The following is a 15,628-nucleotide window of genomic DNA, read 5'->3' as shown; positions in this document are numbered from 1 at the left end:
ACCTCGAACAACAGTGGACAAATACGTGCGCAAAGAGACAGACGGTCAGACGAGGACAGGCAGGAACGAGCCGATCACGAGGAAGGGACACTGTCGGCGCAGATCGCGTCAGTCGCCGGAAGCAGGTCAAGAGAGAGGGAAAGTGTGGACAAACTGAAAACAGATCCCTTCGGACGGAGAAGCAGAAGGCGCAGGGGACGGGGCGCCCGTCGGGCCCGAGCACGACGCATTGCATCGTGATCGAGGTCGCGGTTGATTCGAAAGCGTGCTTGGCGAACGACTCGTAGTACTCGACGACCGAAGCCGTGTCGAAGAGCTGTGTGCGAGGCACCGGCGAATCAACTCCTGTCTTGTTATAGCGAGCGAGTGGCCCGGCTGAGCAGAATCGCGGACGCACCTCGAAGATGTACTTCTTCCCGACAAGCTCTTCGCGCTTCCAGCCCGTGAGGAGGCAGAACTCGGTGCCGACGAGGCAGATCTCGCCCGTGCGGCGCCAGACGACGGTCGGCGTGCCCGAGAACGAGATGAGCTTGTTGAGTTCGACGAGCGTGCGCTGAAAGGTGCGTTCGACGAAGGTCTGTAGGGTTGCGGGTCAGACAGGTCGGACGGGCTTCGTAACTTCCATTGCGGCTTGAGAACGCACCTCGTCCTCCTCGGTAAGCGGCATCTGCAGAGCGATGAGACTGGGTCGGAAGGTGGCGAGCGCGCGGATGATGCGCAAAATGTCGTTCTTCTCGAAGCTGTGGAAGCATACAGGTTGGTCAGCTCCGGACCAACTGTCGCAAGCTTGACGCTTCACGAGCGATGCACTGAGCAAGCGAGCCGACGTACCGGTCCTTGAGATGCTTGACGAGGTAGTGGTAGCTCTGCGCATATGGGTACGGCTTCGTCACGCTGCGATACGCCTCCTCGGCCGTGAGCAGCCCTCCCTGCTGCTGTTGCGGTGGCTGCTGCTGCTGCTGACCTCCCGCCTGTCCGCCCGTAGCGGCAGCGGCAGCAGCTGGCGACGCGCCATTCGCATACGGCGAGTGCTCGCTCGGCCCGCCTGCGCCGCCGTCAAGCAGCATCGGGTCGTCGTTCGAACCGCCAAACCCGCCCGCCTGCTGCGAATCGAGCTGCCCAAGTCCTGTGCCTGCTTCTCCCGCGCCCGCACCGCCGAGCACGCCCGGTGGCGCGCCCACGAGCGTCGGTGTCGTGTGCGTGTCGAGCGCAAAGCCGTTCCCGTTGAGCATGGCGTTGAGGATCGCATACTCGAAGCCGGCCGCCTCGGAGCCGAACTGGGTCGAGTCGGCGAGCGGGTTGGCGGGACCGAGCGTCAAGCCTGGACCGGACATGGTGGGCGTGTTGAGCGCGGATGGGAAGGAGAGGAAGGAGGAGGGATCGTAGGCGGCTGCGCCTGTCGCGCCGGCCATGCCGCTGCTGGCGGCACCGGCGGTGCTCGACGAGGCGAGAGGAGCGGCGCTCGCGCTAGGCGTAGACGTCGCAAGGGTGGCGGAAAAGTCGAAGAAGGGTTGTGGCTGGGCGGTGCTCGAAGGACCGGCTTCCGTCAGATCGAGGGCGGACCCTGCGAAATCACATTCAGGTCAGAACCTTCTTGCTGCGATCTGTGGCTGGTGCAAGCGCACCGAAGAAAGAAGTGTCGGTGTCCGATGGAGGAGGTGCACTGCTTGTTGGTGGGGCACCCGTCGCAGGCGTGCCGTTCTGCCGACCTCGCTCGAGCACTGCGGAGGGCGACCGTGAGTATTCATGCGCCTGTCCATGAGTCTGATCGGCGTGGCACGCACGCTCGTCGGGAATCTCTTGCAAGTACTTTGCCTTCTTCCGCGCCCCGTCGACGCACTCGTCGGGACAGCCCTTCTTGATACACCTTGCACATGGTCGGCCTGCAGCGTCGAGAGCCAGTCAGTCACGCACAGAGCAACGTTAGGTGCGACAGAGACACGCACTGTCGTCGCACGTGAGATGCGCCTTCTGGCACGCCGCACACGCCCGCCCCGCCTTCTTCTTCTTCGGCACAGGCTTCCCGTCCGGGCCCATCTGCTGCGCCCTCTTCCCTCCCTTGCCCGTCCCACCCTTCTTCTTCCCTCCGCCGCCGCCAGGCGCGGGCGACCCTCCGCTCGAGACGTCGCCGTTGTCCGCGAGCCGCGCCTTGCCCTTTCCCTTGGTGCCGCCGCCTGTGGACGACGCGACAGATCCGGATCGCGCCTTGGAGCGACCGGTCCCGCTTGCCGGTGCGGGCGCGATTGCGGGCAGACTGCTGCCGTACGAGGAGGGCGCGTATCCGCCCTGCCCGCCACCTGACACCGAGCCGACGCCGCCGGCGTCAGAGGGCGACGTCTCCTCGTCGCTGAGAAGGGTCGCGCCTCCGCCGCCATGCGACTGCGAGAGCCGGCCGTTCGGGCGAGAAGAGGATGCCGAGGAGGTGGAAGCGGCGGGTGCGGGCTGGAGTGGCGGGAGGAACGACTGGGTAGGCGCTACACCCGCGCGTGCGTGCTGCTGAGCGGGGGCGGGGGCGGGAGCGGGAGCAAGGTTGCGGTTCGAGGTGAAGAAGGACGACGACGAGGTGGATGCGAGTGCGGGCGGGTGGTGGCGCGACTCGGCGGACGCGCTCGTCGGCGACCCCGACGAGAAGGCGTTCATGCTCGCTGCAGCGAGGAGCGTCGGGAGGAAGGCGGCTGTCGACGCCGACGACGAGTGAGCGGCGGAAGTGGGGACAGCGCGAGGAGCAGACGGCGACGCGGGCGGGTACGGCGTGGGAGAGGCCGCTGTGGCCATCGACTGCTCCTGACAGAGCGCTACAGACTCGCCTCGCTGCACTCGAGCGTGCGCCGACAGAGACGACCACGCTCCTCGAGTGCGGAGAACCGGCGGAAAGCACGCGACAGCGCAAGCCTGTGCAGCGACGAGGGCAGGCGCAGCGAGGTCGACCCAGTGCTCTGCAACGGCACAGACAGCTGCTGCACTCGCTCACGTGCAGACGAGCAAGACGCGGAGGGCAAGGCGGGGGCAGGAGACAAGGGTGGGCGCCAGGGGGACGGCCAAGCGGCGGCGGGGTCAGCCAACGCCAGCAGCGCACTCTCACAACCACCAGCACACGACCCGGGCTAGGGCTCAACAGTTGCAGCGACCCGACAGCCCACAAAAGACTACCGCACTTCGACCCCCAAGTCGCTCACGATCCGCTCGACCACCTTGTCCTGCATGACATTCACCTCTTCGTTGCTCAGCGACCTGCAAGGTACGATCGCGGCAGTCAGTTACAACGTTGCAGTTTGCGCACAGAGCGAGAAGCGCGATGAGGGCTCTCAGTGAAGGGGTGAGGAGCCCGAAGGTGAAGCGCACCGGTCCATCGAGCGATAGATGAGGCGGTAGCAGCGCGACGTGCGCCCCGTCTTGGGGTGCACAAACTCGTCAATCTGTTTCGAGAATAGACGGTCAGCAATTCCCTCGCCACCGCCTCATCACAGAGCGGAGCAGCTAGGCTTGCGGGGGCCCTGCTCCTCCCCCTACCCGCGAGGCCGCCGACCGGAAGCCGAGCGACGCACCAGCTGCACATTCTCGACGAGGTCGCCCGCTTCTCCGCGCACAATCTCCATAAAGTCGTTCTCGTGCCACTTTTCCCTCCCGGCCTCGCGCGCCTCGTCCGCGGACGGGATCCAGAACGCGACGTCCTTGTAGCACTCGGGGAAGCGCGAGTACGGCTTGAAGGTCGAGATCTCGCCCGCGCGGAACTGCGACGCGAAGCGCGCGTCGCGCGACCAGAAGAGGCGGATGTCGGGGATCGAGAAGAGGACCATGGCGATGCGCTCGAGGCCGAGGCCGAACGCCCAGCCTTGCTTGTGCCCGACACCTGAGGTGGCGATTGGAAGTTGGTAGTACGGGACCGGAGAAGGATGATGGACGGGTCAGGACTGTTCGGACGCGAAGCGACTGCGCAGGAAGCAGCGAGAAAAGGCGCACCTGACCGCTCGAGCGTATGCTGCTGCATGACTCCGCATCCGAGGATCTCGAGCCACTGCCCGTTGAACCACACCTCGACCTCGTAGCTCGGCCCGGTCCACGGGAACGTCGCCTCGATCCACCTCACGCGGAGCGGCTCGCCGGCCTGGCTCGCCTGCGGGCCAAAGAGCTTGAGCACCATGCCGTTGAGCGAGTTCTTGAGGTGCTCCGAGATGATGCGCGCGCTGCGCGGGTCGTGCGCCGCCTGGTACGGGTTGGTCGGCGTCTCTTCGCGCGTCGGGTCCTCGATCTCGATGTTGGCCGCGCGCAGCTCCTTCTGCATTTCGGCGTTCTCGCGCTCGAGGCGCTCGATGCCCCCCGCGGCCGGGTCGACGACGTACGCGCCCTCCATCTGGTGAAAGACCGGGTAGTGGCTCCGGTCAATCTCGTCGCGCCGGTACACGTCGGCGGCGATGAGGAAGCGGTCCATGCCGGCGCGGAAGCACTCGACCTCGTGCGCCGACGTGTGCGTGCGCAGCATGTGCTGCCGGTTCAGGTAGTACGAGTCGGTGAGCGCGCGCCCCGGGTGGTCGGCAGGGAAGCCGAGGTCGTCAAAGTTCTGCTGGACGGTGACGATGGGCGAGAGCGAGTTGAGGTGCTCGAACGACGAAAAGTGGTCCTCGACGAGCTTGCGCAGGATCCCGATCGGGTGCGCCGGGTCGAGGTGAAGCCGTCGCGGGACCTTGTCGAGGATAGTCGGCGTTGCGTTGCTGAAGGCATCGCGCGGGTACGACACGCCTTCGACATCGATTGGCTCGGTAGGTTTTGGCCTCGCTGCGTACGTTCGCCGGGGAATTTGCGCAACTGGCGGGCGCGGAGAAAGGGCAAGGCGGCGCGGACAGGGAGCAGAAGCAGCGAGCGACAGCGGCCGCGCGGGAGCCGCACGAGCAGCTGCAGGTGTCGCTACACGTGCGCACGTGCAGCTCGCGAGCTGGCGCACGCCCTGCGGGCGTGAGAGGCGAGCAAGCATTGGTCGTGGAAGGAAGCGATGGAGAGGGGAAACACGGCCGCGGACTTCCGACGATTTCAATTAGTCTCACGCAGGGCCTGCCACTCTCATCTGTGTAGCTATACGAAGTATTTTCAAGCTGGAAGGATCACTTCGCACGTCGTACGAGCGACAGCAGCTCGGGCGAGAGGAACGTGCGGCCAAGCAACAAGGTCGGTAAGCGGCGGGCAAAGGCAGGGGCGCGGCTCGACGGGCAGTACTGGGCTGTGCGCGTGTGTCGAAGCTGCTCGAAGCGAGTCTCTGGCGCGAGTCCGAGGCGGTGGCGGTGTCGGCGGCCATCTCGCGGGCAGCGGCCCTCGCTCTCCCATCTCCTCGTCATCGCCCTCCCCCAGCTTGTGCGTGGGCTAGCGCCGCTCAGGCAGCCATTGAGACCCGCAGGACCCTGCTGACCCCCCGTCCACGCCTGCACAGCTTGACGGAAGCCGTCCCCAGCCCTCCAAGGCCCCCTCTCTGCCACCTCGCGCAACTCGCCACCCAAACGCTGGAAGACAGCTAGCCATGGCGAACGATAATACCTCGAAACCCTCGAATCTCTAGTGCGTCTCTTGCCCTCCCTCCGAGGCGTTGCGGGCGAGCGAGACGCGCGCGTTCCTTTGTCGCGGTCTCGACTCGCCCCGTCGCCGAAGCGTCCGATGTGCGTGCTGACCGCGAGCCTCTTGCCTGCGCGTACAGCTGCTGCGCTGGCGACGGCGTGGCACCCTCTTCCTCTTTCGTTCCTGTAGTGCCCTTCGAGGGCAGCTTCCTGGACGACCGTGCGTCCTCTCTCGCTCGCCTTGCGATCTCGTCCATCTCGATCACGTTCCCAGGCTGACTCTCCGTCTCCTCTCCCTCGTCCACAGCGTGCGGACAGTGGCCCTGACGGGGCTACCCGTGCCGAAAACCAGGCGCCGCTCCTTAAGGAGCATGTGCGTCCCCTTTGCCTCGCCGATCGAGCGTGCCCGTGCCGTCCGCTGACCGGTCCGCTCTGTCCTCGTCTCGCGTCTCGCCATCCTGCAGGGTCTGCGTGCGTACGTGAGAGGTACCGCGCAGGGTCTCCCCTTCGTTCCCATTTCTTCGCTTTCCTCGGCCACTTCCGACGACGACATTCTCCTCTCTCCCCCCGCCTACAACTCGATCTTCCCGCCGTCGCCGCCCCTCTCGGCGACGTCGACCTCGCCCACCGAGTCGTTCATCCTCGGCCGCGCCGCCAACCGCAAGGGCGCGACCGCGCCGGCGCTCCTCACGCCGCCGGCCGAGCCCGAGTGCGCCGCCGCGTTCTTCCCCGAGGTCGCGCCGGCGTCGTCGGCGCTCCTCGCGGCGCTGTACCCGGCGCACGCGTCGATCCACCAGCTCCCCGTCGAGGCGGTCGAGCTGTCGGACCTGCTCGGCGCGGGCTGGCACGGGTGCGTGGTCGACAACCCGCACGCGGGCACGCGCACGCTGTACGTCGGCGGCGGCAGCGAGCTCGCGGCCGTCGAGCTGCGCGAGTCGATCATTGCCGTCCTCGAGCGCGCAGAGGCCGACCTCGCGTGCTCGGGCGTCGTGCTCGCGCTCGACAAGAAGGACGCCGACGGCGAGCTCGGCGGCCTCGTGCACCAGCTGCTCTACCTCGGCTGCACCGTCGTGTCGGATCACGAGACGACCGGCCTGCCCAACGAGCAGTTCCTCCTCCTCGGCATGGACGTCTGAACGGGCGACTCCGCCGCCTCGAAACCTCCTTCTCCCCTCGACGTCGTCGTCGCCTAATCCCCTTTCGCTCTGCGCTTGTCTCTCTGACCTGCTCTGTACCCCTACACAACATAACACCACGTGACCCGGCTCGTTTCTCCGTCCCACTCCCTTGTCTCGCGACTGCTATCTCTACCTCTCCTCTTGGCCGAGGAACCCATATACTCTACTCCTCGCGTGCGTGCGTGACATTGCAGCCTTTGAGAGTCGGAGAGCTTGCACTCTCTTAGCGCGTCGGGCTAATGAAGGGCTCCGGGTAGACAAGCACCGGGCCGTGGCACGCGGAAGCTGCGACGCGTTGAGGTGAACGCGTCGCCTCTGTCAGACGGGAGAGGGTGATCGAGTCGGTGCAGCTGTGCGCGTGGGTGATCGCGCTGCAAGAGAAAGGCTCGAACGCGGCTCGGCGGGAGCACGGCGCGCGACAAGAGCGAGAGAGCTCCAGATGGCCCAAAGTGGGCGAACGCTGCCCTCGCTCGCGCCTTCCGCCTTGGTCTGCTCCTTCGTCCTGCCCTTGCACAGCGCACACAGTGCACAGCCTGCTTGCCCCCAGTCGCGCTCTTGCTTGCTCTCGCTCGTTCTCTCGTCTCGCTCACCTTCGCGACTACTCAACCCGCCCCCACATCCCGGCACCCTCTCTCGCTGCAACTTGGGGACTCTTGTCTGTGCGCGCCTCGCACCACCACGCGCCGCATGCTGCGCCCCGTTCGCGGCCTCCGCGCGCCGGCCAAGCTCGCCCTCTTCGCCCTCGCCCTCGTCGCCCTCTGGCACCTCGCGCCGCTCCTCCCCTCGTCCTCCTCGCCATCCCTCTCGTCGATCCCGCTCGACCCGCGCGCAGAGCGAAAGGCGTTCGAGCAGTTTGGGCTCACGCGCGAGCGCGGACTCTGGGTCGGGAAACACGGCGACGACGAGGAGGCGCTCGCGAAGGACGAGGGCGACGCGGCCGCCGGCGAGGAGGAGCGCAGAGTAGCAGCTGCTGCTGCTGGTGCGGGAGGAGGACCGCGAGGTGCGGGGCAGGATGCAGCGAGAGCGAGGCAGAAGTACTACGGCGGGCAGCAGCAGCAGCAGCAGCGCGGCGGCGAAGACGAGGGCGAGAGGGAATGGGCGCCGCGGGGACAGGCTCCACCGCGACGAGCGGGAGGAGACGCACCTCGACCTGCCGCGCGTCGTCCGCGACCGGCCGGTCCGCCTCCTCCTCCCGCCGGTCGACGACCTGCGCCTCAGGCTCGTCCACCCGCGTTCGCCGCCGCCGCCGAAGAGGGGACGTATGAGGAGGAGCTGCGCGCGGTCGAGGCGCGGCGGGCGCGGCAGCGCGAGAAGCTGCGCGAGTGGGACGAGCGCATGGCTGCTGCCGAGGCGCAGGGCGAGCCCGTGCCCAATGCCGCTGCGGAGAATCGCAAGCCCGCTGCGGCTGGTGCTGGGGGTGGTGCTGGCGGCAGGAGGAAGCGTCCTGGGAGCGGAGGGGCCGCGGACGAGGACGACGAGCTGGACGCGGCGCCGAGGGCGGGCGCGGCACCGCCGAGGAAGAAGGGCCCGCTCATCCAGGTGGGCGGGGCCAAGGCTGCGGCTGCACTGGGTGGAGGAGGAGGACGCGGCGCAGGGAGCGGCGAGGACGCGGAAGCGGGGCAGCAGAAGGCAGCTGCGGCGGCAGCAGCGGCGGCGAGAGACCGCGCAGGCATCAAGGGCTGGGACCAGCGGTTCAAGAAGGCGCCGCCTGTTGTGGCAGCCGCTGCACCCGAGGCCCCGCCCGAAGAGGCCGACAGCTCGTCCGAAGAAGGGACAGTCGGCGACGAACCGTGCGTTGCGTTCCCTCTGGCAAGACCGCAAGGTACTGTCCTGACCCTCCTTCGACGTTACAGACCTTCTCTGCCTCCACCTGTCGAGCGCAAGGTCGATCTGCTGGAGCATCGTCTCGTAGCCCGCTTCGCCGCTTTCGACTACTCGCCAAGCGGACGGCTCGCCAAGACGGACCTCGTGATCGACCCGAACGAGGATTCTTTCCAGCTCGCAGACTCAAAGTCGAAGAAGGCGTCCGGCGACGATACACCGCGCTACAACGTGACGGTGTGCGCGTTGATCCCGAATGAAAACGTGCGCAATCCGCCCGATCTACTTGCTTAGGAACAGCTGTTCTGACCCTCAGCCTGCAGCGCTTCCTCGACGAGTGGCTGCTGTACCACCGCCTCCTCGGCGTCGAGAACTTTGCGCTCTACGACACGTCGCACCCGGGCACGTTCGGCGCGGCAGAAGTCGACGCCCTCGCCGACAAGATGCACCGCGAGGGCGGCGGCGAGCTCAACCCGACGGTCGAGGAGCTCAAGGCCCGGGTGGGTACGACGGACGCTGGGCCGGATGGGCTGGACGAGCGGGGGCAGATCCGCAAGGAGCGCATCGCTGGGATGGAGCGATGGATCGACCAGGAGACGGTCAAGCTGCACTGGCTCAAGTTCTCCGGTGCGTGCTGCTTCTGCCTTCCCCGACAGCCTCGGCTGACGAGAATGTATGCTGTAGACTCGCGCAAAGGGCGCGACTTCCACTCCCACATGCTTGAGCACTGTACGGCAACATACGGCTCGTCGTCCAACTGGCTCATCCACCTCGACGTCGACGAGTTCCTCTCGGTCACATCCTCGCTCTACGGCGCCGACGCGCCCTACCCGCCCGCGCCCAGTGAGGAAGACCCCACCACCTCGTCGTCGTGGCAGTACCCGCTGCACGACCTCCTCGCGCGCCCCGAAGTCGCCGACGCAGCATGCATCCCGCTCCCAGAGCTCAATTACCGCAACCTCGGCGTGCGCGAACTCGCAAAGGGCCAGGGCGTGCTCGAGACGCAGACGCACCGGGACGTGCTCAAGCAGGGCAAGCGCGTCGTGCGCGAGGAGGGCCTGCAGCAGAAGGTGTGTTGTCCCCTTTGCAGTGTCTCTTTGCGTCGCCTTTGGCTCAGAACAGCCCTCACACTTCTCGCGATGCGCAGACGCTCATCCACACGGCTTACTCGAGCTCGCCTTCGGTCTACTTCGCCGGTCCGCACTCTTGCGAGGTCATCACCTCGGGCGTGGCGCCGCCCGAAGGCCTGACGAACGAGATCAAGACGTCGCAGGGCGTCGTGTTGCAGGACGGCGGTCTATACGAGGTGGCCAAGCTGCCCGTCGAACCCCTCGCCATCGCTCGTGCGTACTCTCATCTCGCCGTCGCTGACATACATACTGAGCGGAACGATGTGCACAGACTACCTCCAGCGCGACCTCGTGGACTGCTTGTCCAAAATCTCCTCTCTGTCGGACCCGAACGACGCGCACCAGAAGTCGCGCGGCGTCATCGCGTGCGAGGCGCACTATCTCCCAACGCCCGCCGAGCTCGCAAGCGCTCAGCGCGGCAGCGCGGCCGACCAGCAGCAGAATCGCTTCCTGTTGCAGACGCCGGCAGAGGGGAGCGTCATCGAGGACCGGCGCATGAGCGACTCGTGGGCTGCGCGCGCGGCCAAGGGCATTCGCGACTACTGGCGCCGGGCTGAACGCGTGTCGGGCTTGTCGGGCGGGCCGCGGGCGAGGGGAAAGGCACGCGCGGCACAGGTGAATGCCGTGCCGCGGGAGATTGTCCAAAGGGCGAGGGACAAAGTGCAGGTCATCACCATCTGACCGGGCGCGGCGGGGAGGTGGTTAGCTTATCATTATTGCTCTTTTGTAACTCGCATCGCGCTTCATTATGGTCTGTGCGTGTGTGGCCCGGAGGGAGCAGGCTGCACCGCCCTCAATTGCGCTGCTTCCGCGTGCGGACAAAGGCTACACAGCCTCTCGCGAGCAGCGCTGTGCCCGACTCATCCTCGATGATGCCGAACCACTGGGGGAACCGCAGTGCGCAAGAACGAGCCAAGAACATCGAAGCCCGTCCCCCACTTTGAGAAGGCCAAATCGACCGACAACGTCATGGTCGTCGGCGGCGGCCTCCTTGGACCTCCTTCGTTCTTCTCCTACCGTTCACCCTACACTTTCTCAAAACGAACAAGCACGCACAAATGGCATCTACTGGTACCGGTCCGGGCGTTCACGCTGCGGCGGAGGGTGCGTCTCTCTCCCCTCCTTCTCCTCTTCCTCCGCATCGGCTTCGGCGGTCCCCCGCTCATCACCCGCCCGGCTAACTCGCTCCGGTCTTTGCATGCTTTCAACAGACCGTACGCACGACACCGACTCGTTCCAGCCCGATGCGGCCTCGCGCTACGCCAACTTTGAGCAGCGCGCCTCGACCCTCGGCCGCAACGTTCACCACGGCGAGCAGCCGGGCGCGTTCGACAAGGCCGTCGGCAAGGTTGAGGCGGGGCTCGGCAAGGTCATCGGTGACCCGGGTGCGTTACCTTCCCGCGCCGCGCTCACAGGATTCTCGTGTGCGGCGACATTCCTTCAGTGCTGACCGGCGAAAGTTACGAGCGCAGAGCTCCAGGCCAAGGGTCTCGCCTCGCAGGGCAAGGCCGACGCCGACACGATTCAGGACCTGAGCTACCAGAACTCCGCGTCGCAGGCGTCCAAGGCCGAGCGCCTCCCATCGAACGCGGAGCGCCAGCACCCGGCTGGCAACCTCGGCTGAGCGCCGCAACAACCCGGTTCTGTAGATACGCGATATGAAGTAAACAAAGCAGTACCACCTAGACCAGGTCTCGAAGAGTGCTTGCGATTGAGAGGAGAGAGAGCTCGACGAACGCGTCGACAAGCCTCGCCCGCAACCTTGCCCGAGGGGCCTTGCTGTCTCTTGATTGACACAACTCGCAAGCAGCCGTGTCATAGGAAGGAAGTGAAGGTGGTAGTGGCAACAGAGGACCGACAACTGCACAGAACGCGACGACGAAAGAACCCAAAGACCCACTCGAGCTCAGCGCGCTCGCTCCACCTCGACCGCTTCCCCTCCGCGTCAACACAGCCGAAAACGAGGCGTCTAGAACCCGAAGCGGAGTTCCTGCCGCGTGAAGACGGGCGGGCGCCAGATGAGCTTGCTCGGGTCGATGCGCCGGCGAACCTTGGACCGCACGCGCTCGTGCTGCTCGAGGACGGCGGGCGAGACGACGAGGTGGTGCTGGCCCTTGTGGAACTTGAGGAGCTGGAGCACTTGGCAGCTGCGCGTGCGTGGAAACATTGTCAGCGCTCGCACATCAAACGCGAGCAGAGCCGAGACGAAGCGACCTGGCTCCGCCTTGCGAATGCACAACGAAGAAGGCGCGACGAACGTGTGCATGATGTCGGCGTGGACAATGGCCGTCTTGTTGGCAATCTCGTCAATCGAGATGTCTTCCTTCGCATTGACGAGGACGTCGACGATGATCTCGGCCCAGTAGGCGCGGTACGAGAGCAGGCCGAGGTCGGAGAGGGGCTTCTCGGGCGAGCCGAGGCGCTGCTCCTTCTTCGAGAGCTCGTACGAGAACTCGATGAGGAGCTTGCCGTAGCCCATGCGCTGGTACTGCGGCAGCGTGAGGATACACGCGACGTTGTAGTTCTCGGCCGACTCCTTCTCCTTGGAGAAGTAGCCGACGAGGTGCACGCCGCGGTCGTCGCGCGCGCACATGACGTAGTAGAGGAACGGGTCGACGTCGTAGTAGAGCGTCTTGTGGTCGAGGAACGCCTTGGAGAGGAGGCACAGATTGCGGCACCACGTCTTCTGCTTGCGGCCGTCAATCTCGAAGAACGAGATGTCCTCGTGGCGGTAGATCTCGTTGCCGGGCGGATGCTGCAGCGTGCACTTTGTGCGGTGCCGCTCGATCTGCTTCTCGCTCGCAAAGAACGAGAGGCAGAACTCGCACACGTAGAGGACGGGCGTGTGGGCGTACTCGACCGGGTACGGCGAAAAGTACCACGCCTCGACGAGGTGCTTGCCGATCTGGATCCGGTCGAGGTTCTTGACGCGCGACACCTCCGAGTGCGACTGCGTCATCGAGCCCTGCGTGCGCAGCTTTTCGATCTCGCGCGCCTTGGAGAACGTCGCCGGCGGGCCGCCGTCGTCTGATGCTCCGTCGGCGCTCGCCAGCTCGGGCTGCGTCGAGCCGTCCGCGCCCGTCTGCGCATCGACCATCTCGGCGTCGCCGTCATCGTCCGCCTCGCCGTCGGCGTCGGCATCCGCATCCGCATCGTCTTCGCCGTCGACGGCCTTGCGCTTGTTGCCGACGCTCTGCTCGTGCGCGGCGCGGATCGCCGCCTTGCGCAGGACGTTGCCCGCGTCGATCGCCTTCTTCGTCTCGGCGGCCGAGCCGTTGGCCGAAGGGGAGCCGGCAGGCGAGGGCGACGCGGGCGGGACGGCAGACGGTTCGCGGCTGTTTTTGCGCGTCGAGCCGGGCGCGGCGGGGGGAGGGGGAGGGAGCGGCCACTCGACTTCGCGCGAGAGGAGGATGCGAGAACCGGATACCCATTCGTCGAGACGCTGTTCGTCGTGGGGGTCAGCGGGATTGTCGGATCGTGACGGGGTCGGCGAGAGAGAACGGAAGCGAAGCACGAGGAGGCAAAGGACGCACCTTGTTGAACTCGACGTAATGGCAGTAATATTCGAGGCGGTCTCCCTCGTTCTTGCTCTTCTCCTCCTCCTCTTGCTCCTTGCGCTTGAGCTCTGCGGCTGCCTCTTCGCCGCCACCGTCCTGGGCTGCGCGCAGGCGAGCCTTCTTCTCGCGGCGCTCCTGGCGGCCGAGCTTGCGCTCGCGGATCGAAAGGATCTCTGCCTTGCGGACCTCGGTGTCGTTGGGCCGGGCGGGGTCGACGACGCGCTGGACAAAGACCTTGCACCCGGTGATGATTTGCGAGAGCACGAGCGTGTTGGGCGGCGAGATGACGGGTTTCGGGGGCGGGTCTCCCGAGCTGTGTACGTTTGGAACCTCTGTCAGTCAGTCTCGCTCGGCTCTGAGGATGTGAGAGGGACGCCGACTCACGGAGGAGCGGGGGACGAGACCATGGTGGCAACCCGTCGCGCGAGTCCCGGTCAAGCGGTGAGGGGGTCACGAGATGGCGTAGAGCACAGTCCAGGCAGCAGCGACCAGCCCACGGCGCGAGGAGAGGCGGGAGAGAGGCGGTGCCACCTGCTCGCCCCTCTTCGCCGAACCTTCGCGCTTTCTCTCGCTTTCCTTCACTGTCCCCTGCTTCGATTCTCCGAGACTGCGAGCGCACAGAGGGCACACAGAATGCCGCCGAGACTGCGCACAGCTGCACTCGCTCGCCCCTCGCCGCTCAGCTGGCTCGCGCTCTCTCCTCCCCGAAATCTTTCCCTCGCGTCGACTCGCTCCTTTGCCCTTGCTGCGCCCGTGCAAGCCGGCAAGAAGTCGGCATCGTCGTCGCAGTGGATCCAGCGGCAGCGCAACGACCCCTACGTGCGCGCGAGGGCGTCGACCGCCTCGTCTCCCTCGTCGACCGAGTCTCCCGCGTCGACTGCGTTCGTTTCGCGCGCCGCCTTCAAGCTCATCGACCTCCAGCAAGCCTGGAAGGGCGACGTCAAGCTCCTGCGCCCGGGCATGTCGGTTGTCGACCTCGGCGCCGCGCCGGGCGGGTGGATCCAGGCCGCACAGCACATCCTCCAGGGTCGCGCCACGGTCGTTGGCGTCGACTTGCTGCCCCTGCAGCGCGCCATCGGCGAGCGAGACGGTGTCCGCTTTGTCCAGGGCGACTTTCTCGACCCGGCCGTCCAGCGCCAGCTCCGCCGAGCCGTCGCAGAAGCGACCGGCAAGGACTCGGTCGACCTCGTTCTGAGCGACATGATGGGCAACATGACGGGCTCGACGACGCGCGACGGCACCATCTCGCTCGAGCTGTGCCGCGCCGCGCTCGCCTTTGCGCTCGACCACCTCGACCCGATCCCGCTCCCGCTCCCGCCCGCCGACTCGCCCGACGCGAAATCCCTCACGGCAAACGCCCTCGCGCGCATCCTCCCCGTCCAGCTCGTCCTGAAGCACTTTGCCTCGGGTCTGACGGCCGAGTTGCGCAACGAGCTCCAGGCGCAATTCCGCGTCGTCAAATGGATCAAGCCCATGAGCAGCCGTAAGAGCTCGAAGGAGGGGTTCTTCGTCTGCGCCGGCTTCCGCGGGCGCGACGTTGCCGACGCGCAACGGCGCGAGGGCACGGCGAGCGATTCGGGCGGCGGCGGTGACGAGAAGACTAGCAGCGGGCTCTACTTCTAGGTCAGTCATTGTACCACCGCTTTCCCGGCTCTGCACAAGTGTCCCTCTGCACGCACGCCATGCTTGAGTCGCGGCAAAAGCCAGGACGACTCATCTGTATCACCAACCTCCGAGCGACCCTTGACTGGGTCGGGCTGAAACCGCACTACATGTGCCTTTGGCTGAGCGCTTCTGTCGCGACTCGGCGTGCGCGCATGGGACGGGTCGCCGATTGGCGCCATACAGCATCGCGTTTGACCTCGGAATGGCGCGCTTACCCAGCTTGCGCACTCGCAGGCATCGCTCGAGCCTCTGATCGGCTCTCTCGCCTGCGTCTTTCGCATCTCAACGTCTAGGTAAGCCTTTACCCCTCAGCGAGAACGACACAGACGATGTTTCCTTCTTAACAATCCAACGCTGAGCGGGGGCCGGGGTCCAAAGGACTGTCGAGCACCTCGCCGTGCGGACGATTATGCTTGGGCGCGTCGCTGCGCCTTTTTCTGATGTGTTAGCTCTGCACACGCATGACGCAGAAGATCTAGGACTCGATGGCTGACTCTTTCGTGGCCGCAGGTGCTCGACGACCTATTCTCGCCGCTCACCCGTCTTCTTTACTCGGCTTCCGCTCAATTTCTCACGCTTCCGATCTTCCACTGGCTTCATCGGAGCAACACACTATCTTGCTCGCTCTGATGCCGGGGAACGTTGCTGAGGACTCCATCGCCTCGTGATCGGCATGTCCGTGATGCTCTCTTGCTCTCTCTGCTAGCTTCATCCCCTTCAACTCCAGCAGCGCTCCT

At 65.9% G+C, this 15,628-nt stretch overlaps 7 protein-coding genes across 7 annotated transcripts; 4 read left to right on the top strand and 3 right to left on the bottom strand.

Annotated features, from left to right (window-relative positions):
* Window positions 1-45: 45 nt before the first annotated feature.
* On the bottom strand, window positions 46-2,775 carry JCM10292_001444 (uncharacterized protein; the record flags this gene model as incomplete). The annotated part of the gene is made up of 8 exons (XM_076651222.1): window positions 46-90; window positions 155-316; window positions 398-577; window positions 644-740; window positions 832-1,564; window positions 1,626-1,721; window positions 1,785-1,883; window positions 1,947-2,775. The coding sequence occupies 8 exons, from the start codon at window positions 2,773-2,775 to the stop codon at window positions 46-48; spliced, it is 2,241 nt and encodes a 746-aa protein (XP_076503257.1).
* A 371-nt stretch (window positions 2,776-3,146) lies between these two features.
* On the bottom strand, window positions 3,147-4,969 carry MSF1 (phenylalanine--tRNA ligase; the record flags this gene model as incomplete). The annotated part of the gene is made up of 4 exons (XM_076651221.1): window positions 3,147-3,231; window positions 3,343-3,416; window positions 3,546-3,850; window positions 3,961-4,969. 4 exons carry the CDS (start codon window positions 4,967-4,969, stop codon window positions 3,147-3,149), a joined length of 1,473 nt encoding a protein of 490 aa, XP_076503256.1.
* A 537-nt stretch (window positions 4,970-5,506) lies between these two features.
* On the top strand, window positions 5,507-6,676 carry JCM10292_001442 (uncharacterized protein; the record flags this gene model as incomplete). The annotated part of the gene is made up of 3 exons (XM_076651220.1): window positions 5,507-5,544; window positions 5,859-5,913; window positions 6,005-6,676. The coding sequence occupies 3 exons, from the start codon at window positions 5,507-5,509 to the stop codon at window positions 6,674-6,676; spliced, it is 765 nt and encodes a 254-aa protein (XP_076503255.1).
* A 729-nt stretch (window positions 6,677-7,405) lies between these two features.
* On the top strand, window positions 7,406-10,350 carry JCM10292_001441 (uncharacterized protein; the record flags this gene model as incomplete). The annotated part of the gene is made up of 6 exons (XM_076651219.1): window positions 7,406-8,508; window positions 8,572-8,803; window positions 8,863-9,166; window positions 9,224-9,609; window positions 9,687-9,882; window positions 9,941-10,350. The coding sequence occupies 6 exons, from the start codon at window positions 7,406-7,408 to the stop codon at window positions 10,348-10,350; spliced, it is 2,631 nt and encodes an 876-aa protein (XP_076503254.1).
* A 377-nt stretch (window positions 10,351-10,727) lies between these two features.
* Window positions 10,728-11,293, top strand: JCM10292_001440 (uncharacterized protein; the record flags this gene model as incomplete). Its single annotated transcript, XM_076651218.1, has 3 exons — window positions 10,728-10,773; window positions 10,881-11,054; window positions 11,142-11,293. The coding sequence occupies 3 exons, from the start codon at window positions 10,728-10,730 to the stop codon at window positions 11,291-11,293; spliced, it is 372 nt and encodes a 123-aa protein (XP_076503253.1).
* Window positions 11,294-11,638: 345 nt separating this feature from the next.
* On the bottom strand, window positions 11,639-13,633 carry JCM10292_001439 (MOZ/SAS family histone acetyltransferase; the record flags this gene model as incomplete). The annotated part of the gene is made up of 4 exons (XM_076651217.1): window positions 11,639-11,816; window positions 11,928-13,111; window positions 13,203-13,539; window positions 13,611-13,633. 4 exons carry the CDS (start codon window positions 13,631-13,633, stop codon window positions 11,639-11,641), a joined length of 1,722 nt encoding a protein of 573 aa, XP_076503252.1.
* A 226-nt stretch (window positions 13,634-13,859) lies between these two features.
* On the top strand, window positions 13,860-14,849 carry JCM10292_001438 (uncharacterized protein; the record flags this gene model as incomplete). The annotated part of the gene is made up of 1 exon (XM_076651216.1): window positions 13,860-14,849. The coding sequence occupies one exon, from the start codon at window positions 13,860-13,862 to the stop codon at window positions 14,847-14,849; it is 990 nt and encodes a 329-aa protein (XP_076503251.1).
* Window positions 14,850-15,628: the final 779 nt, after the last annotated feature.

Source organism: Rhodotorula paludigena, assembly GCF_050403205.1.
Source record: "Rhodotorula paludigena JCM10292 DNA, Rt_paludigena_JCM10292v1_ctg47, whole genome shotgun sequence".
NCBI classification, from domain to species: domain Eukaryota; kingdom Fungi; phylum Basidiomycota; class Microbotryomycetes; order Sporidiobolales; family Sporidiobolaceae; genus Rhodotorula; species Rhodotorula paludigena.
Note: the sequence above shows the minus strand (reverse complement) of the source record. Positions and strands in the feature narration are given on the sequence as shown.